Here is a 27,814-nt window from a genome sequence, read left to right on the forward strand (position 1 = left end):
AGACGCACTGTCGACCCCTACCGACCAACCACTGCATCACATCCTGCTGCTCCACATCCGCCTGTTGTAGGACAGTGTGCTAACATGACGGATTTAAACATATTTTGATTACTGAAAACCCGGACACTCGGCCCGGCAATGAGATACTCAAATATGCTCAAAGTTTACTCAAAGATGCCTTGTAATTTCAATACATTTGACGTATGGATATAAAATTATTATTTTGCCAAGTACTAACCAAACACAGGCTTCTCAGAGATTACTCAGCATGTTTTATTAAGACAAGATTCAAAAATATAGAATAAAACAATGATCGAAAAAATGTCTCTTCTGTATTAGAAAAAAATACCTCTGTTGTATTAACAATCCATCTTTAGCAAAACTCGCTCTCACGAACTTACAAAAACAAATTCATAAAAAAAAATTTTGTTAGTTTAAGTTCAATTTAATGGCACAATGAAAAACAATGAAAACCAGAACATTTTCATCACTTTATAAAATCAGCCAGGACAGGATATGTCCTGGGAAAACAGAATGTTTGGTCACCATATTTAATCACATAATGAAATCCTAAATCGATTTCTTTTTGATGACAGACTCACTCCTCCTCAGCATGAAGTATATCGAATTTCTGAAGAGAATTTCAGAATTTGTCTGTGTTGAAGTATTTGTGTTCCTCTGTTATTCTCCATTAAGTTAATAATAATCAACAGATCATTAAATGTAATAATTTATAGCGTATATTATTAGTCATGTAATGCAACATTTCAGCTCTTCATAACACCATCTTCTGCAGGTGGAAGGAATCAGCCAACGTACATAATAAAAAGGTCAATATGTAGTTGAGGGACTTTTGAAATCATGGATATATCTTGCATATTTTTTTGATTAAAAGTAAACAAAATAATATTTTTTATGTTCATTATGATCATGTCTTTACAAATTCCATAATTATTTATTATGAAAACAATCACTTTTTAATTAAAAATGACTGGATATCACTAAAATGTCAACTAAATAATTGTCAAAATTTAATAACAGCCACCTTCTAATTAGCTAAATAATAATAAAATGAGCTGATTCAGAAATAGTTTTGTGTTCTTTTTATTGAGTTGAGATAATCCTGACAGATATTTATTTTTTAGCAGTATATCAAATTTTATATGGAAAATAACAAATTGTATCTGTGTCAGAGAAAACACTTTTAACTAAGTAACCATTACAAAAACACCTCTCAAGGAAGTGTGTTAATTCCAGAACACATGACCTGCTCCACATGATGTCACTTCTTCCTGAAGAAAAGACTGTCAAGCATAGAGATGTATATGTTCTATACATATCGATGCTGTCTAGACTCCAAGGCGTGTGGATTTATGGCATGTCAACAGGTTTACTATATTTATGAATACATTTCAATTTTACTCAATTGCATATATAATATTTAGAAGAATCTTTCTGTAAAAATGTCATGTGGTGTTTCATTATAGGCGGCCATGTTGATTTTAGGCCTGAAAACAGCAAAAATGTAAACTATGATACAAAAAGTCCTGCAATCATTTACTGACCTGAAGGCTTCAATGGTGTGCTAAGAGACTAAACAGGTTTGTCAGAGCCCACATTTAAAACAGCGATGATGCCTCCTGAACTGTCAATAGATACTATCAAACCAAAATAAAGTCAACACAAAAACTTCTACTGTAAATGCATATTGATGCTTCTGAGTTTGTGTATTTAAGGGAACAGTAAAGCGGTGTCATGACCTGGGAGTAGCTGATGATCCCATTAAAAGTGATGATCTTGAACTAGAACTGAGGTACCGAGGCTGCAGGCTCTGCAGAAACTTGTACAGTGAAGCTATGAATGGAGAACCCACCAAGTATCTCAATCATCTTCAACACAGTCACCAACAGGTGTCCTATTGGATTCAAGACGGGCGACATACTTATTCAGGTCTGCTTTTTTAGTTTTCCCTTCTTTAGAAACTCTTGTGTGAATTTGGCAGTTGAGTTTGGATCATTATCATGGCTTCACAGCAGAATATTGTGCCAAGCGACTGTATTCTGGGAGTCATCTTGTCAGCCAGTATTTTGGAATATTCACAGACATTCACAGTGTCATCTATAACTGCCATCCCCCCCAACAGCTTTTGCACTCCTGCAGCCCCATGTTATCACTCACTGTCAGGACTATGCATTCACTCCCGGTTAGGTTCATCCCAAACATACCAGACCCACGTGAGCCCAACCAATTTAAATGGGTTGAATCAAACCAAAGAATCTGGTCTCAATAATTATTAGGCTTCTATTTCATGTTATTTAGCAAAAGTCTTTCAGTGATAGGCTAAAGGGAAAGCAAAAGTTCTCTTGGACAACGTCCGTAGAGGTTATTGGCATGAAGCACACTGAGCTGTCCTAGAAACTCTGATTTCCAGACAACCGCTGTGTCACATCTGAAGCCTAGTTTTCTAGTCTGTATTGTGGTTTTTGTGGTGATTAGTGGTACTGCGGCTCCTTCCATACCCCCTGATTATTGTCGCAACTGTGTTTCCACTGAGTTCTAGTTTGTCATGGATCTTCTTGTATCCTTTTCCATCAGATTTCCAGATCTTCTGGCAATTCTCTTCCATGCAGAAACATGATACAGACGTGCAAACAGGCAGAGTTCATCGATCAAAAACTGAGAAAGTTCTTTCATTCACAGGTTATTTCATAATAATATTCACTTTTGCTGCACTGACTTTTTACTGAGGTCAACATTTTTAGTATAGTCCTTGTGAGAGTAATGCAGTACGAAAATCATTTGAAGTGATATTGCACAGGAGTGTGCTCAGTGCTGCTGCTCACTGTATGTTCCTGTTCTTATTAAACTGTATTAAACTGAAAAGAAAAAATACCAGGTCAGATACTGACCCATTTTCTTTCTGTATTATCTAGAATATAAAGCACAGCCCTCTTTAGTATGGCTAAAAGCAACTTACAAGCGACCACCCAACCAGTTTTCCTTCAGTGGAATACAATTCTGCCCTTTGTTAAATTTATACCAGCTGGCTCATGATTTATTAACCCTTGGATGCATGGCCAACCAATACCTACACTCTTCCATGGGTGGGGTCAAAAATGACCCCAATTGAAATCAATGCATTTTTGCAATAAACTTGAGACATTTCTTTCATGTTGGTTAGACATTATATATTTTGTTCAACAAAAGAGTATTTTCAGTTTTGATATGTTCTTTCTTCACTTTTAATTCAAATTTTATCACATAACAATCACTGAAACGGTATCAAAACATGTTTAATCTTCCTCCGTATTTTAAAACAGACGGAGGGACACATAAATGAACATTCAGTGACAATAATCAATAACATTCATAACAATCATAACATTCAATAACATTCATTCAGCATTCATGTTCAGACACAAACATGTCTCTTCTCACTCTTCACAGCTTTCACAGACTATTTTCTTGTGGCTGTGACCATTGCAGACAGGGCTTTTGCATTTCCAGCAGAAGTTGGTGGCTAAATGTTAGATTGATGGCTAAATCATTTGTAGCTTTGTAAGTAAATCTACGGGCGTGCGCGCACACACACACACTCACACCTCCACTCACATTCACACTGTTGTTACACTGTTATTACACAGTATGTTAGCTCACAGGATTGTTCGGTAAAAGTATTGTTAGCTAACACACACACACACACACACACACACACACACACACACACACACACACACACACACACACACACACACACACACACACACACACACACACACACACACACACACACACACACACACACACACACACACACACACACACTAACCCATTAGGTAGCCTATTATATGATCATTGATTATTCAATGGTGTGTGTGTGAGAGTGTGTTTGTGTTAGCTAACAATACTTTAGCTATCAATCCTGTTAGCTAAGATACTGTGTAATAACAGTGCAACAACAGTGTATGAGTGTATGTGTATGCGTGCGTGCGTGCATGCGTGTGTGTGTGATTGTGTTAGCTAACAATACTGTTTGTTAATAATAATGTTAGCTAACAGTACTGCTAGCTAACCACAAACTAGGCAAATTTCACAGATATTCACATAAAATTCACATATTCTGTCAATGAAAAATAAGTTCATAAATGGAGATAATACTTACATGTATAATGCTGTGCAAAAATGACCTCCAAGGTGGTGGGACTGCTGACATCAGTTGTATGAGGGACAGTAAACGTTTATTTACACTCACAGTTGCCAAGAACCAATGTTAAGTGAAATATCCCATTGGAAATACTTGGGGTCATTTTTGACCCCGCCCATGGAAGAGTGGGGTACCTATACAAAAACTGAATTTTTTTTAAATTAATGAAAAAATGAATAAAAATGCAAATGGCATCATGTCACAAACATGTTTTATGAGGAATACCTGGAATATGAAAATATTAAAACTTTTAATCTTAAAGATATTAAGGAATAATAAACCTGTGGGGTCAATTTTGACCCCACCTATGCATCCTAGGGTTAATAGAACATTAATGGTATCAATATTTAAGGTGTTAATGATAATTTCAGTTTTAACAGTTAGATTAGCATTTTTCCAAGTGCCTCTTGTACCAGTTGATTAGTACCAATTTAGAGGCATCTCACATGAATACGTGCACAGGTCTGACAGTAAAGAACCTCGAGTCTTTGAATCACTTCTGTTCGTACTGGCCACTCATGCTGCTGTCAACTTTGTAATCTCCAACTTGTTGGTATCTTGAAATGTTTATTTTGAATCATGAGGCTTTGTGCACTCCAATGATGGTGAAATCTGATTAAAAATAGTCTGAAAATGTATCAGCCACAGAGCATCCCAAAGGAGTAGTGGCTAAGATGTCAGCATTCCTAGTTTGTGTTGCTTCACTTGTTTTTCTTCCTTTATTTCCAACATCTCAATGGCTGGATATCAAAAAATTATTTTAAAAATTGAGCTGGCATGGCAGGGCCCTTAGCAGTTTAGCTTTTAAAGCACTTCAATGGTTGATATTACCAAACAGATGGGCTGTTTACTGAATCACCACATTTGAACAGCTATGAAAACAGCCTGTAGTCCACCTGTCAGTCAAGTTCTGTTCTCAGTTGAGAAACATGCTGAAAGACTTGATCTGCTGACATAACTATGACACTAACAAGAGTATCAAAACAGCATCACTGCAGCAGGAAATACTGGTTTGATGCACCTGAGAAATGTCCTGTAGGGACAGATACCGTATCATCAAGTGTTACTTTATTGGACTGCATATTTACATTTGCCTTGGCAACACTAAAGTCAGAGCTGTCTGGGGTGACAGCTTTTCCTCGTCTTAAAGTCAGAACCACAAAGACATTCCACATGTTGAACTAAAATCAGATTCATCTGAAAAAGACAAGAAAACATTAAACGTATCAGCACAGTCGACAAACTCAGAGCAAACACCGCCTGAACATTTTCTACAGACACTTTATGAAACCAAGATGTGTTTTAACTTCCCTTGTGCGACAGCATGGACATCGGTTTCCAATTTTAGTCTCCTTTGTTTTAATTTAACCGTTACATATACACATTATTCACCTGCTGCTATAACCACTTTTAATTCAATATGATCACTGCCGCACTTCTTAAAATGTGAGACAATTCAAAATAAATTACATATCTGCCTCCAGCCATGCGCACTCACACCTCACTCATTAAAATCAACGTGTACTGATTTCACATCATTTGTTTTTATAAGCCTTTTTCACTTTAATGAACACCAACTGTAATTTTTAACAAAAAAAGAAAAAAGAAATAAACAAAAAGAAAACAACAACAAATGCTCCAGGGGGGAAAGTGTCTCGACAACAGGTTGGATGACGGTCGGTATGTTCCCAAAAACCACATCAAATTGTAAATTCTATATAGATATACTCGTTAAACAAGTCTGCATAATCTGTCACATTAGATACATTTGATGTTATGTGGAAGTCACCTACTATCACCACTTCAGTGTTTAATATTTACTGCAAACCAGTCGACCATGTTAAGGCTTCCAAGTTCGACAGCGGAGTCAAAGTCGATCTGTCACGTCCACAAAGTCCAGACCGGGCCTCAGTGGACTCTCAACCCTATGAAGAGGCGTTTCCTGATGGTACTTCAGTATGAAAAGGCCCCGATAAGTAGTGTTGTGATCTTTTTCTTTCCCTCTCCTCAATATATAAGATTATCTCAACATTTAAATAAATCACTGCATCTGATGTCTTATAAAAACACGCCTGCATCTTCATTTCATTGTGGGTGGCAAATAACAGAAACTGGATTAAATATGCTTGTGGATGATTTAAAACATACAAACTCTGACTAAACAGAGTTTGAAAGGTTTTTTGGGGGGGCGAATAGGGGAGTGGAAACAAGTATCCATGAACTTTTCCATTAATTCTTTTAAAGGAACATCCGCATAAAATGCTTGCATTAAACAGTTTACAAATATAGTACCATGCCTAGCGCTGCTCGCCTCGTCCTAACCGTCGATTAGCTATGGAGAATCAGTGCTGTTGGAAACTACAACACACACTACTGTTATTAACCCCATTCTGCCCAGGAGCCTTCTGCTTTCACCCAATCATAACGCCTGAAGGACAGGAAGGAGGGGGAAGGTGTGAGGATGAAGTAGAGAAACAGTGGATGACCGTTTGTACAGAAAAGTGAGTGAAGTAAATAAAGCAGCAAATGTAGAAAATCACACTTCATGCGTTCAAAATGAGTGGCAGCAGGTAAAAGGGGAGAAAAGGGGCGGGGCTTCACAGTTTCTTCAGCTACAACGCAGACGTGGATGAAGGTGTGCATATTGGGTATGTGATACAGTTTACACTAGCAGGGCTACCAATCATTTCAGGGGCGACTCTGCGACTCGGCCGAGCACTGCTTTGATAATGTGACGTGCCGACCGGCTGACGTGTCGTCTGCCCGTGGACAGAATGGGGCTAAATCTACATTCCTGGTCTGACTAAAATGGATTTCGCTTGTTAACGTAAAAAGAGTCTCTTTGTGTTTCCAACACTTTGTTAAATTCTTGGCTTTATCTTCATGTGTCATACAGTGTCTTTCGAGAAATGAAGCCTGCTGTAAGTACGCTCTGGTCTCCCGCTCTGGTCGGTAGTGAGGGGGGCCGAGGCAGCTATGATGCTGGGAGGTCCGCGCTGGAGGGAAGGGGGAGGGGACTGGAGGAGGCGGCGAGGCTGGCTCAGACGGGAGGTGCTTTGCGCTGCAGTAGATACTGGTGGATGTCGTCCGCGTCGCGCTTCAGCCAGGCGGCATTGAGGAGGATGTTCTCACAGCACTGCTGAACTGTGCGCTCTGCTGCTGGCGCCGGGTGACTTTCAAAGAAACTCTGCAGGAACAGAAACATGAAGAGATGCTCAACCTTCTACTACACATCTCATGCACACTGAAGCTTTTGGCCGAATCGCACAACCGTCCTTCGTACATGGGGCTTGCTGTATTTATATGAAACTGACAGAAAGTGCCTAAAGTCTCTGTTCCATCATTGGTTAAACCCTCAAAAAAGTCATTTGTGTTTCAAAATGACAAACACTCCCGGTCCAAAAAACAGTCACACACTAATAATTCATTGGACCACTTTTAGAACGACAAATTTGCCATGGGATCGTTTCGATAAGCTTCTGCAACGTCAAAGCATTTATTTATGTCCAGAGTTCCATTCATTTTTTGCCAAGATCTTATACTGATGATGGGGGAGTCGGACTGCTGCATAAAATCTTCACCATCACATCCCAAAGATTGTCAATGGACCTAAGGTCTGGTCTCTGTGGAGGACAATCCATCTCATGCTCCCTGATCCACTCATTTACAAAGTGAGAAGCATGAACCCTGACATCATCATCTTGGAACATGTCCATGCCATCAGGGAAGAAAAACTCCATCGATGGAAAGACCTGCTCATTCAGTATCTTCAGGTAGTCAGCTGACCTCATTCTTTGGGAACATAACGGTGCTGAACCTGACCAACCCCAAATCATAACTCTAACCCCCACAAGCTTATAGGCACCAGCCATGATGAGTGCATCACTTCATCTGCCTCTCTTCTGGTGATGGTTCTCCACTATCCTTCAGGTTTTAATCATGTGTTAGATGATTCTTAACCTGATTTCAGCATTTTCAGAAATCTCCTTAGTTGTTGTCTTTGCTTGATGCAGGCCAATAATTCCCTTCTGAGACAGATTAACGTCCTTTCCATGACACAGCATATGTCTTTAAGAAATGAGAAGCTCCTCACTGCATCAGCTAGGGTTAAAGAAGTTGTTGCAGCTGAAACGTATTCATCACTGCAGTAATTATCCAATGGAAGGATCTTATCTATTTGCCTAGTGAAATCCAGGTGGGGACTTTTTTGGGACAGGCAGTGTATGTTCATTTTTTTACCCATGAAACTATCGTCTCCCTGACTTCAGATGGCTTAAATACGAGCCTACACTGTTGGTTCTGACAGTATAAAGATCCTTCCTGTCTAAGCACACCAGCTCACCTTCAACTCTGCTCAAACACAGTAAAAGTACTCTACAATACGCAACGGCAAGTTGTGACACTGGAGTAAATCTGCCATACATACTGAAGGTAGAAATGATACAGAATGCCACAAACTGCTATCAGTTGTCATCAATAGACAGCAGTTTACACGCTTTAACAAGGGAAAACTTGATTTTCAGCAGATCGGGGTCTTCAAAGAGCCCAGGAAGTATTTAATTTTAGGACAAGGAACACTCATTTCACAAAAGAAAATCATGTGATATGGATGAACGCTCTGATACTAAACTTCCCTTGCATTGGAATGTTTTCCCAACTACTCTTTCCAAGATCACAAACTACCAAATAAAAAAATAGCAAGAGAGAGAAAAAATGGAAAAAATTAATGCCTTAAATAGCTTTAAATTTATCTGAAAAAAAAAATCCAATATATCTGTGAGTAAAGACTGAGATATTTGATGTGGCGTTGTCATGGAAATTGCTGTAGAGTTTGACAGAAAAAGATAAATTTTGCTGACGGTTCCTCAAATAAAACTCAAAGTCCTCCTGTCACTGAACCACAACTATTTCCATCCAGAACCTTCTTCTGTATGGCATGGCGCTGTGATTGTCTCAGTACAAACAAGTTAGAGACAAAAATGCTTAAAAATGTGATGAGGTTTCTTTGCATTTAATGTTAATGCCGTTGCGTTTGCCAGGTGACTAACTAGACAGCTGTGTGTTAAACTGTAAACTTCATATGAACTCAGTTTGTGGTCATTCTGTCCTCTAGGGCTCAAAGTTGTGCTTCAGAAAAAGCTTGAGGAGAAAGTAATTATTCTTGACTTCAGTTTACCTTTTCATTTCCCATCACATGACATTACATCAGTTCTCTTTTTTGAAAGTAGCATAGTAACTGAATAAAATCCTTATATGGCAACTAGTAAGGAGTACTGTGTCATGGTCTCACCTTCACTTCAGCAGCCATTTTATCAATTGCGAATCCATCGACTGTGAGCTGCAAAGACACAAGAACAAGACAAACGTTACCCACAACGCATAAAGAAATAAATTTATATCTATATTGTGATTGACATCCGCACCGATTATTAAATTAAAATAAAAACAAAGACAGACAGGCTGTGTAAATGAAGCTTCTGCTCACTTTTAAACTGTGTTCATTGGGTTAGAGCAGTGTTTTTAAATAGTGGGGCGCGCTCACAGGCATGACAAGAGGAACGCCAGCGACTGGGAGGTAAAGGTCCGTCTACGTGGAAGTAGCTGAACTATTGTTTTAATGTGGGGATTTGTTTATTGCAGCGCACAAATTGCACAGGGCTGCTGTAGAAATACGGACTCCCGACAATGGAAAACGCATTGTAAATGTGCAATTGGAACACCAGCAAAACGTCACCACCTCAGCTCATTTACTCCGATTATTTTACCAGGGGTATCAAACCAGATGGTCCATTTCGGCTCGCAGGAAGACTTTGCAAAAGATAGAAATTACAGAGTTTTTTTTTCTCCTCCAAAGGGGGGCCTGACGGAAAAAATTTGAGAACCACTGGGTTAGAGTAAAGAAGTTCAATAAACACTGCCATAACAAGACATGACCTCATGAGATTGTGTTCAGAAATCAGAAGACTTTGGGGTTGTTGTTTTTACTACGCCAAGGAGGCAGAGGAGTTATGTGATGATTGGTGTTGGTTTGTCAGCAACTTCACTCAAAAACAGAAGAATTTGGATGAAATTTTCAGAGAAGGTCAGAAATGACACAAGGACCAAGTGGTTAGATTTTGGCAGTGATGCAGCTTATAGTCTGGATCCACAGATTTGTTAAAGATTTCTGTACCATTGCGAGATAGCAGCACAGCATCACTGTAACCATGACAACAAGTGAACACTACATCAGCTGTCTGCTGATGATCACATGATTGTGATCCTTCTACAAATCCACCGCTGCAGAATTATCAGGACTTATCCATCAGAAATGGTACAAGAAAGAATTGATTAAATTGTGAGAGTGTTTCCAAGTGTCATCAATTCCCACCGTCCGCTACATATTTGGGTCATGGGATTCGGTATCCGTACAGAACATACACATGCATAACCCACGCTTGTGCTCAGTGCAACATCATTTTGTTTGTGGGTACATCTATATTTAATGGTCACATTCCAGGTTGCCATGATTTCTGCCACGAATTTTTTCAAGATTTCAGCTGTCAGAAATGATACGACTGAGCAGCCTCGGTGGAGTACTGCACTCTGAGTGCTTTTCTTGGTTTGTTGTATTTTTTTACCTTAATAAGTCGTGATATGAGGAAACCTCCCTGGTAGCGGCTGTACAGCTCCTCCCAGTTATCCTTGACAAACTTCCAGGCAGCTTTCCGACCATGTTTACTGCTTCCTGCTACTCCTCCGATTACCGACACCGTGTCCTGGGGACGGACCTCTTCCTGTCGGGGACAAGATCCACGAGAAAGACAAGTTAGCTGGAGTGGTGTTTGATGGGAGACGATGTCCACTGCAGAGAGCTCTCAGAAGATCTGAACTCCTCGTTACTGAAGTTGATGGAAGCAAAACGCACGTCAGACTAGGTCAGCCCGTCTATGATGGTAATTCATTTTCACTTCCAGTTTCTATTAAAAGCAATTAAAACTATTTGTAAGTGAGGAACAGCAAGTTTAACACAAATGGTTATTGTAAAATACAAAATGTAACATTTTCTAAAAAGCCAAGTGCCCAATTTTTCACTCCTCTATAATATTTAAAATGAAGTACAGGCAACACAAACGAATGTGACTTAAGCTCTAGATCTTAAAAACTCAAATAAAAACAGAAACCACTAGTCGTTGATGGCTTCACTAACACATGATTACAAGCATACAGGTTTAAAATAGCACTGAAAAAAAACAGGATTTGTTTCATTTACTCCATCTCACTGAGAAACAAAACTAAAATTTGCAAACACACAATAAACAAGGTCATGTGTACCGAGAGGGCGAAGTTGAGGACTTTCTGGATGAGGTCGGGGGCAGAGATGGCGCCAAGCACTCGCTCAATGCGATTCTTCTCCTCCTGCATGTCTGCTTGTTTGTGGAGCTACAGGCCAAAGAACAGACACGATTAACATGAGAGGAAGAATGAAGCTCGGTTTTTAACACACACACAGACCAAAACTAATCTTGTGACAGTGATGACAAACTTTGGAGTTTTGGAAACTCCAAAAGGTAACTGGAGCCTGGACTGATCAAATCTGAAACGGTCAATGCTAGAGAGTGAAAAACTCTCAAACATTTAGAGTTGTCTATTCACTAGAAACCAAAGGGATAACAGTAGTTGCTTTGATCAGTGTGGAGATCACTGGTATTCACTGATTTTCAGGCAACAATATTCGTGCATTTGAAACACGACTAAAGAAAAGATTCTTCTTTATCTGAATTCAGTGCAAGATGAAAAATGTAAATAACATTATGTTGTTTTCTATGAGTGGAGCAACCCAAAGGTCACATCACAGTCAACAATGTTTATATAATCGTAGAAAGCCAAAAATGATGATGATTTTTCCTGTGCAGCTTTGTTTATTGTCAAGACTAGCTAATTTGCATAGATGGAAATGGTTAAAATGTCATTTGAAAGAGTGTAGACATTCATCAACCCACAATCTGGCAAACTGTCTACAAACAGACAGTTAAGTGCTGCAGCTGCTCTCAGCTAAGATGACGAAACAAGCTTAAGAGTTAAAGAAATTATTGGTGCTGGTTTACATCTCTGTTTATAAGTTTAAAACACGCAGATCACTGACCAAGCATGGCGACTATTTGGTGGTTTGATGAAACTAAGGATGAACTATTTGACAAGACGACGCAACAACGCATCCCAACATGAAACCATCAGCCCAAAGGGTGAAGCACTTTGGAGGCATCAGGATTAGATAAAGTCTCATTTAACAACCAATAAATGCAAAAATAATAATAATAATAATAATCAGGAAACAGTCCAACAGGCCTGCTGCAGTTTTACCTTCAGCATTGTGTCCAGTGTGGCACTGTCTCCATGCTTCAGCACTGTTAGATACACCTGGATTAAAAAAGAAACAAAAAACAGTCAATCAAAATAATACTTTGACATTATTCTTTAAAATAGTTCTATTCCATATAATTACACTAAAGGCATAAAATTGTATAAAAAACATTTTTTAAATCGACATTTTAAGTGCTTTTTCTGCGGGAAATTGTGGCAAAACGAGCCATTTTGTTTATCACCTCAAAATGAAACATGTTGGTGTTGAAGAAATTTCACTCTTAGACCTTCAAAGTTGCTGTAGTGGTGTGTTTTATTGGCATTTCGGTAATACGGTGGATTTACCGACACACAGTATGGGTATGCAAAGGTAAGTAGACCCAGAGCATTTTCAGGTTACACATTTCTATTAAAGTCAGAGGATGGATCAAAGCATAGGGAGGGAGCTGCACACAACTACAGAGGTGAACAGTGGTTAATTTACATATGGTTGCTATCAGTGATTGAGGGCAGGACAACAGAACAAAGGGGGTAGTTGAATCTGTGAGCTAGCCTGGGATTTTCTTTATCATTGACCAGCATAAGCAGCATGCTCTACTTACTGGGCTCCTTAGGTCTGCAGGCAGAACCTGCTTTCCCTCCATGTGGTCCTTGAATCTCCGTCGGGCCTCCTCCAGTGTGGGTTTGTGTCCTGCCTTGCCCAACTTCCCAAGAACCAAACCTCTCAATAGGGCATCCAAGTGACCTGCAGGACACAAACATCACCTTCAGGATTTTGTGGTTGTCTTTCATATGGACTGTGATCTTCTACAGACAAATTAAGGTCAGCCAGTCTCACTCCACTGGTCTCCAAATGGAAGGAGGACAGCAGAAACAAGGTAAAACCTGAAGCAACTGCAGGAAGTTCAGTTCCCAATCAGTACGCTCAGTAAAGGGGAAGACTTATCATATGTCTGGGCAAAACTGTACTTAATGACAGGGTAGAATGCTTACAAATCTCAGTGGAAATAAAAAAAAAGTTCAAGTTTCACAATTCTGGACTGCAGGACAGTAAGGTGTAATGAAATACTGCAGACATCGTTTGATAGCTGCATGAATCACTGTGAGGTAAATTACAGAACAAAAACAGATTTTTCATGCCTCTGCAACTTAACAAGAAGCTGAAAAAGTTAAGTTAATAAATTAAGACAGAGACAAACCTATGTAGAAAGATCTTACTTTGCAAGTGCATAAACACAGTGATGCACTTCAAAAGCAATGACTTCATTAATGATCTTTGGTTAACGGAATCTTCTTGGATATAATTAGGAGGATTTGAACCCCATGATCACAGCTGTTGTCCGGCTCCTTCTCACCTTCCCCTGGTTTGCTGTCCCAGCCCAGCTCAAGGCCGATGGGGGTGAAGAGGTCTCGAATGAACTCCTGGATCTCCTCGTGGAAGTCTGTGTGGGACAGCAGCGAAGACAACACTCCCAGGTTGCAGCTGAGGTCGCTCCACACTGTGTAGTTGGGCTCGTTGACGAACGCCTCCATCAGCTTCAGCACCTCCACCGTGCTGATCATCCCTGCACGAGACTGCAGACACAAAGCAACTCAAATCCTTCATACTGAGAACTGGCTTTCGCTTTTGGAGAGAATAAACAAAAAAATAAAAACTGTAAAATTGTTTTTTTAGTCAGGAATGAAATTAAGTGACTTTTTAGGCTTAACTTCCTGTAAATGAATATGAAAAGTCTGACAGCAAAAGTTTGATACATCAAGTAATGTCATGATTGTTAGTTTCATGGTCTGAGAACAAAATCACTTAGAAGATATCATGCACTGTATTTCTATTTTACCTCCAGAGAAAAAAAAGTATATGTAAATAATAACAATAATTTCATAACCAAATATTGTCAGAAACGCACACACAGGAGAGCAGTGCTGGAGATGTCCTGAGCATTGTTTTGCTGCGTCTTGATAACTTGCACATTTTAGTGTTGTATTAATTATTTATATATTGCATTTTTTTTATGTGTACTCTATCTTTTATCCTTGTTCTGTGTGGATGTGAGCAACAGACTGCTGTAATTTCCCTCAGGATTAATAAAGTACCTTGATCTTGATCTCAGATATACATCCATCGATTCACACATACACAGTCCTTGTACATTTGGCTCATACGGTGCACAGTATGAGAAATGGGCACAATCACCAAAATAACACAAGGATTTACATGCACAGAATAACAAACACAATTACAAATTATTTTGTTCTTTAGCTAAACTGTCCCACCTCTTTATTCCACCTTTACTCTGGTTACTCTCCCTTGCGGACCTGGACAGCTGTGGACACCACAGGATCACAGTACAGTACTCGAGTACACCCTCTGATGACGAAATTTACGTTTTGTAGATCCTTGTGTACTTGTAGATGTGGAAAGTACAACACAAATCTACTGTTTCTGCTTATTTTACTAGACCTTTGCTATTCATGCACTAATTAGTCCGACTCACTCGATGTGGTCTGTGGGCTAGCCTTTATGTCTTTTATGCATCTCCTTGCTGTTATTTTCAAAAACCACTTCACTGTAAGAAACACCAACAACCTTTGCTAAGTAACGCCTTGTACAACCGCGACTGGTTCAAATAAACAGAAACAAGCCAGAATGTTTTTGTCCCATGAATCAGAAGAACGAGTAGCAGCCAGACCTTTCTGCTCCACATCAAAAAACACTAACATGAGAACAGATACGAAAACAAAAACTGTGAGGTGGCCGTTTAACGTGGGGACAGTAATTCAGTCCTGCTCTTAGTTTAAAAACATCATAATGCTCGCAGTTCAATAAAGAGAGATTTAGGATTAAATTCTATCGGATTCTCCAAACTAGGGGTGTCAAACTTGTGGCCCACGGGCCAAAACCAGCCCTCCAGAGGGTCCAATCTGGCCCGTGGGTCGACTTTGTAGAGTGTAAAATTACAGCGAAGACATTAACTACAGATTGTGATTTTTTAAGATTTTGTAAAACTATAACTTAAGCAATAATAGGAATTTGTAGACTTTTTGCAAGATGTTTTGATCAAAAAGTAAAATACTATACTGTTCATGTGTCTCATTTTTGTAATTTTTTGTTGTTTTGTCTTTTTTGTCTGACTTTTGGCATTTTTCTCATGTTTTTGTTGTTCTGTGTTTGTGTTTTATTGTCTATTTTTGGACATTTTGTTTGTTTTTTGTCTCGTTTGTGCCCATTTTTTGTCACTTTGCAACTTTTTTGTCTAATTCTTTGTCTCTGTTGTTGTGTGTCATGTGGCTTGTCTCATTTTTGTCATATTTTGTCTTGTTTTTTTATCTGACTTAAAGTAAAATACTGTATCATTCAGTTCCAGATAACCGTGACTAAATGCTTTGTTCCTTTGTAGATATCGTGATCTGTACGTTGTAATGTGTCAATGATAAGCTGAGGTAGCCTAGCCATGCTACACCCATGTTTCTGACGGCACAAGGGTCTAGGGAAGCTCGACAGGGAGGGAGGCGGGCTAAAAGGTTGTCTATCAAATCCCTCTGCAGCAATTGGGTAGGTATACAACCAATCAACGCAACGAATAGGCTGACGTAGTTCCGAGAGCACCGGCGGATTGTGGCTAAGTCCCATTAGCTTCCCAACCAGCGGAGCCGTGGAGCCAACTGGTATATTAAGGATTTGCCATATCCCGTCGGCATAAGTCTAAATACGTCTTTCTTCTCAATGAAACACCTCAGTGCCGTCCTTTGTTTATCTTTCAAGTTGAATTTTAGCTTCAAATCTTTAAGGGCTGTGGCCAAAGCCCAGTCGAAAGATAACTGTTTATTGTGCGCTGATTGTTTCTGTCAGAATCGTCACGCCTCTGTCGTCACTTCGTTACGCCCGCCTTCTGACTCTACACTTCATAGTGATTGGTCCGGCCAGTTTTAGGAGAATCCAGCCTCGAGTCTTATGGAGGGTAACTAGACCCACCCTGGCAGAGAATTAAATTCGTTGCCGTGGGTTGTCTAGCGCGGCTAGGCTAAAGCTGAGGCATGATACTGTTGAAATTGAATTTATTTTTCTTAAGAAAATTCAGGTTGTTCACAATTTTTTGTAAAAAGCTAATTCTCGATATGTGAATATTTTTAGAATGCATTTTTTTTTTTTTTTTTTTACACAAAGGAACTAAAGTAAAGGAAAAATTTGGAGTTTTCATTATTTATAGGTTACTATGTCATCATTTTACTGCTCCGGCCCACTTGAGATCTAAGTGGGCTGAATGTGGCCCCTGAACTAAAATGAGTTTGACACCCATGCTCTAAACATTACTCCTGTTTGACTGTACAAAATGTTCTGGAAAATTCAAATCCACTGAAATTGCTTAATATTGTGTGAGTTACAGGAAAGTGTGTATGTAGGAAATAATGTCAAAACTTATACTGAGTCACAACAAAAGTTAACAGCGAGGAAAAACGAGAGGATGAATAAACAGCCAGTCATTGTGTTTTATCTGTTACAACACTATCAAGTCAGGTTTCAATTTCACATTCACCATCAGCTTGTGATTCCAAATCAGATCCAGTGAGCACTGGAGCGATTTTGACCATAAATACTCTGAGTTCCAGTGTTTCCTGCAGCTGTCACTGTTTTAAACATACCCTTAGATTTAAAGAAGGCACACCAGACTTGCCCTCTTCTGCTCTGCATCATGTGCTTGTCTAGAAGGGAGGAGACTTCCTTTCTGAACAAACGGGCTTTATAGGGCTGTCCAACTGCTAGTAACTGATTACATGTTGCCATAAAGACATAAAATTATAACGGCTGCTCTTTACTTCCCAGGTAAAGGATTCTGTGTGTGCCCTTGTGTGTGTGTGGGTGAATGAGTCTTACTAGAGAGAAGAGGTCGTTCTGCAGGCCGAGTCGGTCCACAGGCTGCAGGCTGAGGTCTCTGATGCCCGGCAGCAGACTCTCCAGCATGGACGAGCTGTACTGGATGCGGTAGAAACCCACGGTGCCAGGGTTGATCTATGAGTAGAAGAAAGACAACTGGGTCAGACTGTGGGGAAAATGTAGTTTTACCATTATCACCTCTCAGTGAAACAGTATCATAACTACTGCTAACACTCAGGTGTAAAGTAAACAATAACCTTATTGTAGTGGGTGTATTTTCCCCAAATACTTGCAATTTTGACTTTTAATTGAACAAACACAAAGAAAGACAGAACATTAGTCTTTCAAAATTATTTCTTTTCTCATCTATGACTTTACATTTGCAAGTCACACCCAAGAGATTTCAAACAAGTCCATCCATGTTCTTGCTAATTTACACACTGAAATTCCCAAAATAAAAAGACAGAAGTGAGTAAGTAGACTAAGCTGTCCCTTTCTGAGTAACCTGCAGAGACTCTGGTTGACAGAAAGTGTGTGGGTGAGACTGCGCTGACCACATCCTCTATTGCTCTTTTCTTCCAGTTATCAACACGGAAGTTCAGTCTGTGAACTTTGATGTTTTTCTTTCGATGATAACAGGACAGACTGAGGCGTCTTTCCTCATGAGTCATTAGTTCAGCTAAATCCACAGCTGTCACATCACCAGTGCAGCAAAGTGGAAAGCTCACACCATTCTGCTTGCATGTAAAATAGTTCTTTCATTGGTTAAATGTTAAAAAGAAAAGGTTTAATCTGTGTGTTTGGAAATGGCTATCAACAAATGTGATTATGGCCAAATGTAGACACAGACTTTTGGAGCCATATTATGGTGAAGATAGCGAATGGTTCAAAGACAATAGATCATTTAAAGAATGGCTCAGTGGGTAGAGTGGCCGTCTTGCAACCGGAAGGTTGCCGGTTCGAGGTGTCCCTGAGCAAGACACCGAACCCCTAATTGCTCCCGATGGGTCGTGGTTAGCGTCTTGCATGGCAGCTTCCACCATCAGTGTGTGAATGGGTGAATGTGATGTATCATGTAAAGTGCTTTGGGTACCTTGCAGGTATAGTAAAGCGCTATATAAATACGGACCATTTACCATTTACCATATTTCATGTAGAAAAACTGCTAATGCTTTCTCTACTTTGTACAAATTCTGCCCCTGTTGAAATTATTGCAAGACACAACACTGAACCTTATTTTTCACCAGTAAACCAAAGAATTCAGGCTTACGTGTCATACTCCGACTTAAAGTTTCCACCAAATTGGCACAGACAATCTAAAAAGCAGAAAGGGTATCGCCAGATGTGGCAAAATGGCACCTTTAGGTTCCACAATCACATACTTTCATTCCGTTGCGGTGGACAAGAAACTTAACTTTTAGTGTCATGACAATCCTTGCTTCATAAAAAAACTCCAATCATCAGTATATATCAGTTATTGGATTGGCAATAGGCAGAAAACAAAGCATTTGGCAGCGGAGTAAACCTCTACCTTCAGTACAAATGTTTGCCAGAAACTATTGTTGCAGATTTGAAAATTAGAATTGTATTATCACCTTGGAGAACGGACTTAAACATCTCAGGTAAACAGATACATGAAGTGATGGTGTGAGGGGAACAGCGGAGGGGCCTTACCTTGACCCACTGGTCTGGGCTGACACCACTCAGAGTGATGGCGGTCTCTGGTCTGTCCAGCAGAACCTTAAGTTTGGTGCATTTGGGGTCCTCGCTGGTACAAATGCTAATGGGGACCATCCAGTTGGGGCATTCCTCACCTGTGCAACAGACAAGTGAGGAGCCAATGAGAAGCCAAAAAGCAGTCACGTTCTCTGATTTCCTAACCTAAGGCAGCATTAGCACCAGGTGGTTTTCATACGTTTTATTTTAGCCTGTTTGCCTACAATAAACACTCACCGTTGTGTGGTCCACTGGCACAGAACTTCTTTTGAGATATCTTGAGGATGCGGTCCTCCCCTTGCTGTAAATAACATTATGGTTGGGTTTGTATGAGTATTAACAGTGTAGAAAATTAGACCCAGTTACCAGACAAGCACAAACAAACTGCAGGTGTAGAATGAATACTTGTCATGTCTGCTGGTTAATGTCACAATGAAAACTCTGAACCCCAACATGCTGCTGTTTTTTGTTTTGTTTCACTCACATTTTTCCTTACTGTGGGCTCATTTTCACTTCAATATAAAGTCCTGCATTTCTATGGAAATGACTAGAAATACAACACAAAATGTCTTCTGTGTAATATAGAAAAATTACAATATTTCAAAAAAGAAATCATAAAGAAAAAAACATTTCTTTTTTTATTTTCCACCCCCCCCCCCCCCCCAAAAAAAAAAACAGACAAGAGCCCACAGTTTAATTTGCTTCCATACTTGTCTCCTCTCTGTTCTGTGTAAACACAACCCACAGTTTCAGCCAAGAAGTCCATGAAATTAGTTGCATGACTGTTTGTCACAAGTGAATCACTAATGGGGACAGAAAGGGTTGTTTTATTTTTAAACAGAACCTGATGCAAGCAATTTCTTTCTTAAGAATAAATTGGTTCTGATAAAAAACCACAATCTTAAGCTTTGATTTGGTTAATATTTCCAACAAAATGCTGTGTGTCAGATGAGCAGTTCGAGGACTAAGGAAAAGTTGGAAATCAGATTATTTCTCTGATAAACTTTGGCATTTTGTCATTTTTAAAAAAAAGATAAAATGTCTTAAAAACCTGCTGGTGCATTCTGGGGTCCAGAGAGTGAATCGCTTTTTTCAAAAGTGAGGAAAAAAAAATCACAGTTTATCCAATATACTGGGTTTAGTAGGTTTAGAAATCCACCAGCCACTGTGGTTTCAGAAGTAATTGCGTTATGGTCACAGGGAGTGCTCCAATTGAATAAACTGTATGACGCAGAGTAAAGCTCACCTGTTCCTGGTCGACTACTATTATTGGGAAGCCCATTTGCTTGGTCCATGAGCCCATCACTGCAGCAATGGGTTTCCCACTGGCCTGTTCCAGACAGTCCCACAGGTCCTCTGTTCAAAACAGCCATGAGTCAGAGTAGTAGGAATCCATGAAATCATTTTATACAGCCAGCTTCATTTCGAAAGAAATATTTCCTGCATGCTCTTACCTGTCGATGCATTTTTATGTTGGAATTTCACAAGATAGGCATTCATTCCTTTCCTAAAGTCCTACAAAGAAATTGTTTACTTTAATGAACAACATACACAGAAAATATGAACACTAGGCTGTGAGTTCGTCAACCAACCTCATCTCCTATGTAGTTGTGCAACATGCGGATCACAGATGCTCCTTTGCTGTAGGAGATGGCATCAAAGATTTCATCTACCTCTGATGGATGGCCCACATTCACCTGGATCACAAAATATGAAGCTGATAAAGCGGTAAAAGTCGGACAAACTTTTATGTGGATGATCATACCTGTAATATTTGCCTACACACACCAATTTATTTAAAAAGAAAAGATCACCATTACATCACTAAGTCCTGTTTAGTTAAATATGGCTGTAAAGGTGAGACTGTATCCTAGTGGAGTGACATAAACAAAATAGCTTGTTGCCACAAGCAGAAACACTCCTCCCAACAGACAACTTGACTATTAGAAAGTGACTCCCTGCACAACACACCTCTATAGGATGGCTGCTGTCCAGTGCGTCCAGGTCTAGAGCGCGGGTGTAGTCGGCTGACACAAACTGGGTCCAGATGTCGTACTCTGGGAAGCAGTGGTCCACACACAGATACTCAATCCAGGATGCAAATCCCTCATTAAGCCACAGATGGGTCCACCATTCCTGAAGACAAAAACACACACACTGTAAGATGACAATGTGCCCTTGAGGCCCTTCAAAACTGTTCTCTGACATAACGTGACAGTACAGTACAAATCCTAACACTGACTGAAAGATTGACACACTAACTACATTTAGAAGGATAGCTGGTAACCTGTTGTTAAGGGTAAAAAATCATTTAAGTACTTAGTCATGACTACAGTTTTATTTATGAAGCCACTTTGGACAAATTTCCCTCATATTGTTCTAACCTTTCATAACAGTGCTCAATTAAATCTGAGATCATAAAACACCTGGACAGCTCTCCAAAAGTATGTTAACAATAGACTGACATTTCACTGTACAGGTAACATTGTTCATGTTTTGGATAGGTCGATAAAAATACAGATATTTATGCAATATTTGCATATAAAAAGCTAAAGCCAGTCTTGATTTTTGTCTGGTTGTCAAAAAGTAAATGATTCCTTTAATTTCTCTTTTAGCTCTTTTTAGAGTTCCTAATATTAACAGTTGTTCTGTAATGTATTATTTTTAAACTTCACATCTCCTCACAGGGCATTTCCAGAGGATTCACATGTGACTGATGTCATAGTGACCAAAAACTGCCAAAATCTGTAATCCTGCAGTACAACAGGTCTCCCCTGAAAAAGAAGTTGCTAACTAGAATGAGATCGACCCAATAACATAGCAATTAAATACATTTTTAAAGAAAAAAAGGAAAAAATGCTTCCTCGACCTCACATTGATGACACACACTACTGTTCAAAAGTTTGGGGTCACCCAGGCAATTTCATGTTGTCCAAGAAAACTCGCTTTTATTCATGTGTCAACACAATTGCGAAAGAATTTTCATATCATCAATGAGCCTTTCACCAGCATTAGCGAACACAATGTAGCATTAGAACACAGGAGTGATGGTTGCTGGAAATGTTCCTCTGTACCCCGATGGAGATATTCCAGTAAAAATCAGCCGTTTCCAGATAGAATAGTCATCTCCCACATTAACTATGTCTACACTGGATTTCTGATTACTTTAATGTTATTTTCATTGAAAAAAAAATGCTTTTCTTTCAAAAATAAGGTCATTTCTAAGTGATCCCAAACTTTTGAACAGTAGTGTACAAGAAAACTATCTAAGCAATGAGGCTCAATTTTTTCATTTTTCTTTTTTTAATGGACATTTGTGTACACTACATTGTCTCTATTTTTTATAATTCAGCACACTTCACATCATATATTAGGAAATTAGAACAAAAAAATAGTAGGTGCGTACTTTCCTGCAACCAGATGTGCTGACCAACTGTTTCTCTTTTGCTAACTCTCATCTGTCTTTGTTGATGTACTTGATTACCTTGGAGTTAGAGCTGCAGTTTTTAATTCTACCCATTATGAGTTGTGCTATTGTGTTACTGCTTTGACTGCTATTGTTTTCAAAGCTTCTCACAGAGTGTATTTGCACAAGGTTGCCTGATGATATTTTCTATTACAAATAGCTGGTGAAAGGTTACGGCTGGTTACCATGGTGACCAAGTTTCCAAACCACTGGTGGGCGAGTTCGTGTCCAACCACCAGCGCCACCCACTGCCTGGAAGACGAGCAGGAGTTCTTCGGGTCGATTAGCAGTGCCGTCTCCCTGGAAAACATCAGAAACTTGAGATTAAGGCAAAGAGGCTGAAGGTCGACGGCTCGTCTGGAACCGGAAGGTAACTGAATCCCACCGTCAACCAGCCTCAGTCCTCACCGGCTGCTGGGCTGTTTGCTAAGAAAACCTGCATCAAGTAGGCTTGGAGGATGTTTGATGGTATTCAGCTGGTGTGTGATAACCACAGTGCAGGTATGCTAAACACATGCCAGCTGAATACCTACCAGGTGACAGCACATTCAGCTAACCACGAAGGAATGAAAAAGCTATTAGTGCTGTCAACCAAGAAGACACGACTGCAATAAAACCTGTTGCTGTTCAAAGTGAAAGCAGAAAAACAACTGCCAATCTCAGTGAGATTTAAAGCTACACAACTGTTTGTTTTATACTTGGTTTATGAAATATCAGAAACCAGAAATAATCTGCAATTTCCCAGAGCTCAAGGAAAGATTTTCAAATTGCTTGTTTTGTCTGATCAACAATCCTAAACTGTTTCATTGACAGTAATAAAATAATAAAAAAAGACATAGGCTGAAAAATGTAATTTGAGTAACAGAACATTTGAGAATTCATTAGATTGGATCTTTACCTATCCAAACCCCAAAATGAACCAGTAGGTGTGAAACGTACGTTATCAACCGAGAAGCCATGTTTGACTCAGCTACAACCAACAGTCATGTGACAAAAGCTTTGTGGTGAACTGCAGGCTGTTTGTACACAGAGCAGATAAGGGGAAGTATGGGAACAAATTAGAGAGACACAGAAAAATAAATTGTCCCTGAGCATTGAAATAAATACATCCTGGCTGAAAAAAGGGTATTGGAAGGAACAGGTTGGACTCAATCCAGCATGATTAAATATCTTTCTGGAGTTTAACGTGCAGAGCATTGTTTTATTGTTTTGATATGATTTATGGCATTGTAACTGTTGTACTGCACAGAGGACATTTTTGAGACCTTTCTCCTTCCAGCCACAGTTGTGTTGTTTCCAAAGAAGTGCAGGACTTGAAGGGACACATGAATCCGCAGAGTTAAAATGTAGCTGAGTAGTTAAATAATCTTCAGTTATTTTGGTAGATCTTCAGTGTTTACTGCATCAGATAATAGCTTGACTTGATTGTAACCTACAAATTACATTCTGTGTGTTGACACATTGCATTATCCAGTGATTAGGCTAATACTACATGGATGTTCATTATAATTACTGTAATTCATTATACACACACTAACACCCTGTAAATGCCAGTGTGTCACTTATTTCAGAGCAGTTATTGTGGACTTACTTTCCTAAATCTGCCCTGACAGTCATGTGGTTAGTCAATGATCGATCATTACAAATACTATGTTTTTAAGACCTATAGTTCAAGCTTACCTGTAGGTAACAAGGCCCCAGTTTTCCATGGCACCTGAAAGACAGGACGAAGTTTGTGTTTCACTCTGACTTAAACTGTTTCAGTCTAAATATCTCACCGTAACGGACTTGGGATCTGCAGCTACTCACCAGCAGCAAAATCAGCAATAGCTATGAGATCAATTTTAGGCAATGGATAAGGAACACTGAAGTAGTCATTGTAGAAAGGTAAGGTCTTAGTTGCAACCTGCAAATATGGAGAATGAACAGATATAAAAACATGTCAAAGAACTTAAAAACAATTTGCTCTTTTGTATTCTATCCTTTATATTAGGGCTGGGGGATTTGGTCTAAAAAAAAAAATCTCTGATTTTTTAAAGAAAAATTCGAGTTTCGATTCGATTTTCGATTTTTTCTTTCAATGCACTTAAAAATTACTTCAGACATCAGATATACTGTCAAAAGTAACTTTATTGCTGTAATTGTCCTCAGAATAAAAAAACGCATGTAAACAATTTAATGAACAAGTTAATGACGCAAGTTAATGAGGCTCTGTAATTCAACAATTTCCCCAGGAACTGAGAGCATCTTTTAATCCGTGGGCAATTATTTCACCGGTGTGGTAATCGGGGAAATATGCTGTCTGGAGGCAGATGCTGTGCATGGTCCAGCTGTCGTTGCGCTGTGAGACTCATGTACGGCTGCATGGTCTGGCCACCTCCTCCAGCTCGTTGCGGATCTTTTGCCGAGTGGTATTGTACAGGTGAGGCAGCGCCACATGGGCGAAATACTTGCAACTGGGTACAACGTACCTGGCATCTAACACTTTCAACAGCTGCAGTCAATTCTAGCCATTTTCAGTACAAAAAATCGCTAATATTCTATTTGTAAATAAAAATATGACGAGAAATACAGGGAATATTGGACGCGCATCGCGAGGTGCATTTCCTTGAAAACGACCGATTCGTGGATTATATACCGACTTCAGGACATGTTTTGGAAAAAATAGTTTACTGGCTTGTGTCGTCTGGATGTAAAAGGTTGGATTATGGCCGTTTTTTGTGGAATATTTTCATCTGTGTGTAATAATGAACCCGGAAATGTGAGTCGCGCTGTGTATGTTGAAGCCGTGTACAGAGAACGGATGGATTGATATTCGTTGTTTGTCGGACAAATGTGTTTATATTACCAGCTGTGGTAATCACATCTGAAAGTGGTTTATACCGCCGGATTCATGAGAATCTAAGCTTTCCATCGACGTATAGTGTTTGTATAATCGCGTTTGGAGCCTTCGGACATTCTTGAAATTCCTATGCAAATTAGTAAGTGTACCGCCGGCGGTACACTGAAGTTTTAAAAACACTTTGCAGTGAGGCTTTGTCTGTTGTTCGTCTGAAGCATCAAAACCGAACCAGTTCCAAATGATTGAGTTAGCTGTGCCTTTCTTTTGAATGAGTTCTCTGTTACATGTTGCCGCTGCCACGGGGAAGGGGGCTGTGTCACACCGCGCTACGGAAGCCCACGAGGAATGGGCGGACGGAAAGCGAAAGATGCCGGAAAACTGCGGGGGAAAAACTCGAGTTTGCAAAATAAAAATCTTTTTTAGCAACAAATTCGATAAATCGATTAAATCGATTTTTTTCCCAGCCCTACTTTATATTACTGTTTGTACATCAAGACCAAAGAAGAAACAACGGATTCTGCAACTTTAAGGGGAATCCATCACCATACAAATGCTGCTAAAAAAACAAACTCTTTTCTACAAATGTGAAAGCATCTAGTGAATATGCTGCTGTGGTTGTAGGGTTTAACAGTGGCTTCATGCACTGACAGTGTTTGTATTTTAACAACATGCTCACCTCCAGTGCAAATTTCCCTTGTTCTGCCTTCCCAACTGGCGTGTAGACACGTACTGTTACACCATCTGATGACTGACTCTCCACATAATCATATTCACCAATGACAAAAGCTACAAGGTATGTGGACATGATGGGTGTGGTGGCAAACTTTACTTCCACAAGGTTTTCATCCTCTGGATATGGCTTTCGATCAATCACATTCTGGGGAAGGAAGGTGCAGTAAAACGGTTTAATCGAGAGAAATGACAGTAAAACAGGTTAGAAGCTTAAGTCTACGTTGGTCCATTTAGCTAAAATAAAATGTTTTGCTCAAGGTCAGCCGTTTTAGCTTAAAAACAAAATCTTCTGACTTTATCCCCTTGTAAAACTAGCTGTGGGCAAACAGAGAAGTTGCATAACACAAAAAGACTAAAAGTCTAAAGCCCCACCAGCAGCAGCTAGAGGCTAAAATATCTGTGCTTGCACTAGGGAAAATTTGTTTCTAGCCAGTGGCTAAAGTGCTAGAATTTTGTTTAGCCACATTTAGCCACACTTTCTCAGTATCTGTACTGTGGCACACGAAATTGTGGACAAAAGACAAGACAGTTGAGGACATCATCTTGGGCTTTGGGAAATACTGATACAATATATTTTTCACCCTTTTCTGACAGTTTATAGAACAAATAATTAATCACTCAATTGAGAAAGTAATGGACAGATTCAAAAACAATGAAATGACCAATTAATTGCCAGCCAAATAGCAGCTGAAGGCCTGAATAGCAATAATACAGGAAGAAAAAAACGCATGGGTTAACAAGTTGGGATACACAAGGACCAGGGGATTGGGGATGAGGTAAGTGTATGTGCACGTGTGTGTGTGTGTGTGTGTGTGTGTGTGTGTGTGTGTGTGTGTGTGTGTACTTGTTTCTGCTATTCCGGTGGGGACTTTGACCTGACTATTTGCTATAAAGGTGGGGACTTGTCTTACGGTGGGGACCTAAAATGAGGTCCCCACGGGTGGCAACACCGTTTTCTTGGCCATATTGTTGTTAATAAAAAATGTAAAAGTGCAAAAACGTTTGTTTAGGGTTAGGCATTGATTTGGTGATGGTTAAGGTTAGGGTTAGGGTAAGGGTTAGGAGTTAGATATGAATGGGAGTCAATGGTAAGTCCCCACCGGTATAGAAAAACAAACGTGTGTGTGTGTGTGTGTGTGTGTGTGTGTGTGTGTGTGTGTGTGTGTGTCAAAGGGGGAGGGGTGTTGGTGGAAACGGAGTAAGCCAGGTGCAGAGAGCGAGAGCTGTAATCTGAATCCTTTTTTCTGATTGGCTAAGACGAGACACGTGACAGTGTGCATCTATTAATGATCGGAAGCATTCGGGTCGTTCCAGTTATACTCAGTAGCGCTCTTCAGTAAAGCAGATGCGGTTTGTTATTTTCTTTGATTATCGCTCAGCAAATTACGAAAAGGTGTAAGTTAACCCTTTTTTCACATTTATTAGGCAAAATTAGCTTTGCTACCGTGGCTAAACATGCTAAAAATGGCTTCGCCTATGGAGAAGTGGCGAATGGCTAGCGCAAGCACAGAATATTCATGAGCCACCATAAGCGAGAAATCTGAAACAACAAATACAGTGATGATTCTGCTGTACTAAGTGTTATATTAGCAGTTGGACTAAAAGGAGAGGAATGGTTTTAGTCAAAACAATCCTAAC

At 39.6% G+C, this 27,814-nt stretch overlaps 1 protein-coding gene across 2 annotated transcripts in view; it reads right to left on the bottom strand.

Moving 5' to 3' along the window:
* Positions 1-5,255: 5,255 nt before the first annotated feature.
* The window catches only part of npepps (aminopeptidase puromycin sensitive), a 37,282-nt gene continuing 14,723 nt past the window's right edge, over positions 5,256-27,814 (bottom strand). For both annotated transcript variants that reach the window (XM_022196536.2, XM_022196537.2), the window contains 18 exons: positions 26,121-26,321; positions 24,412-24,508; positions 24,283-24,316; positions 22,788-22,902; positions 21,108-21,272; positions 20,729-20,833; positions 20,591-20,651; positions 20,383-20,492; positions 19,374-19,437; positions 19,095-19,234; positions 17,421-17,555; positions 13,903-14,122; positions 13,150-13,292; positions 12,548-12,604; positions 11,519-11,626; positions 10,825-10,980; positions 9,495-9,542; positions 5,256-7,391 (listed from right to left, as the gene is read on the bottom strand). In XM_022196536.2, the coding sequence (XP_022052228.1) occupies positions 7,245-7,391; positions 9,495-9,542; positions 10,825-10,980; positions 11,519-11,626; positions 12,548-12,604; positions 13,150-13,292; positions 13,903-14,122; positions 17,421-17,555; positions 19,095-19,234; positions 19,374-19,437; positions 20,383-20,492; positions 20,591-20,651; positions 20,729-20,833; positions 21,108-21,272; positions 22,788-22,902; positions 24,283-24,316; positions 24,412-24,508; positions 26,121-26,321 (2,106 nt within the window). In that variant the 3' untranslated portion in view covers positions 5,256-7,244. The remainder of the gene's footprint in view (positions 7,392-9,494; positions 9,543-10,824; positions 10,981-11,518; positions 11,627-12,547; positions 12,605-13,149; positions 13,293-13,902; positions 14,123-17,420; positions 17,556-19,094; positions 19,235-19,373; positions 19,438-20,382; positions 20,493-20,590; positions 20,652-20,728; positions 20,834-21,107; positions 21,273-22,787; positions 22,903-24,282; positions 24,317-24,411; positions 24,509-26,120; positions 26,322-27,814) is intronic.

Source organism: Acanthochromis polyacanthus, chromosome 3, assembly GCF_021347895.1.
Source record: "Acanthochromis polyacanthus isolate Apoly-LR-REF ecotype Palm Island chromosome 3, KAUST_Apoly_ChrSc, whole genome shotgun sequence".
Lineage (NCBI taxonomy): Eukaryota > Metazoa > Chordata > Actinopteri > Pomacentridae > Acanthochromis > Acanthochromis polyacanthus.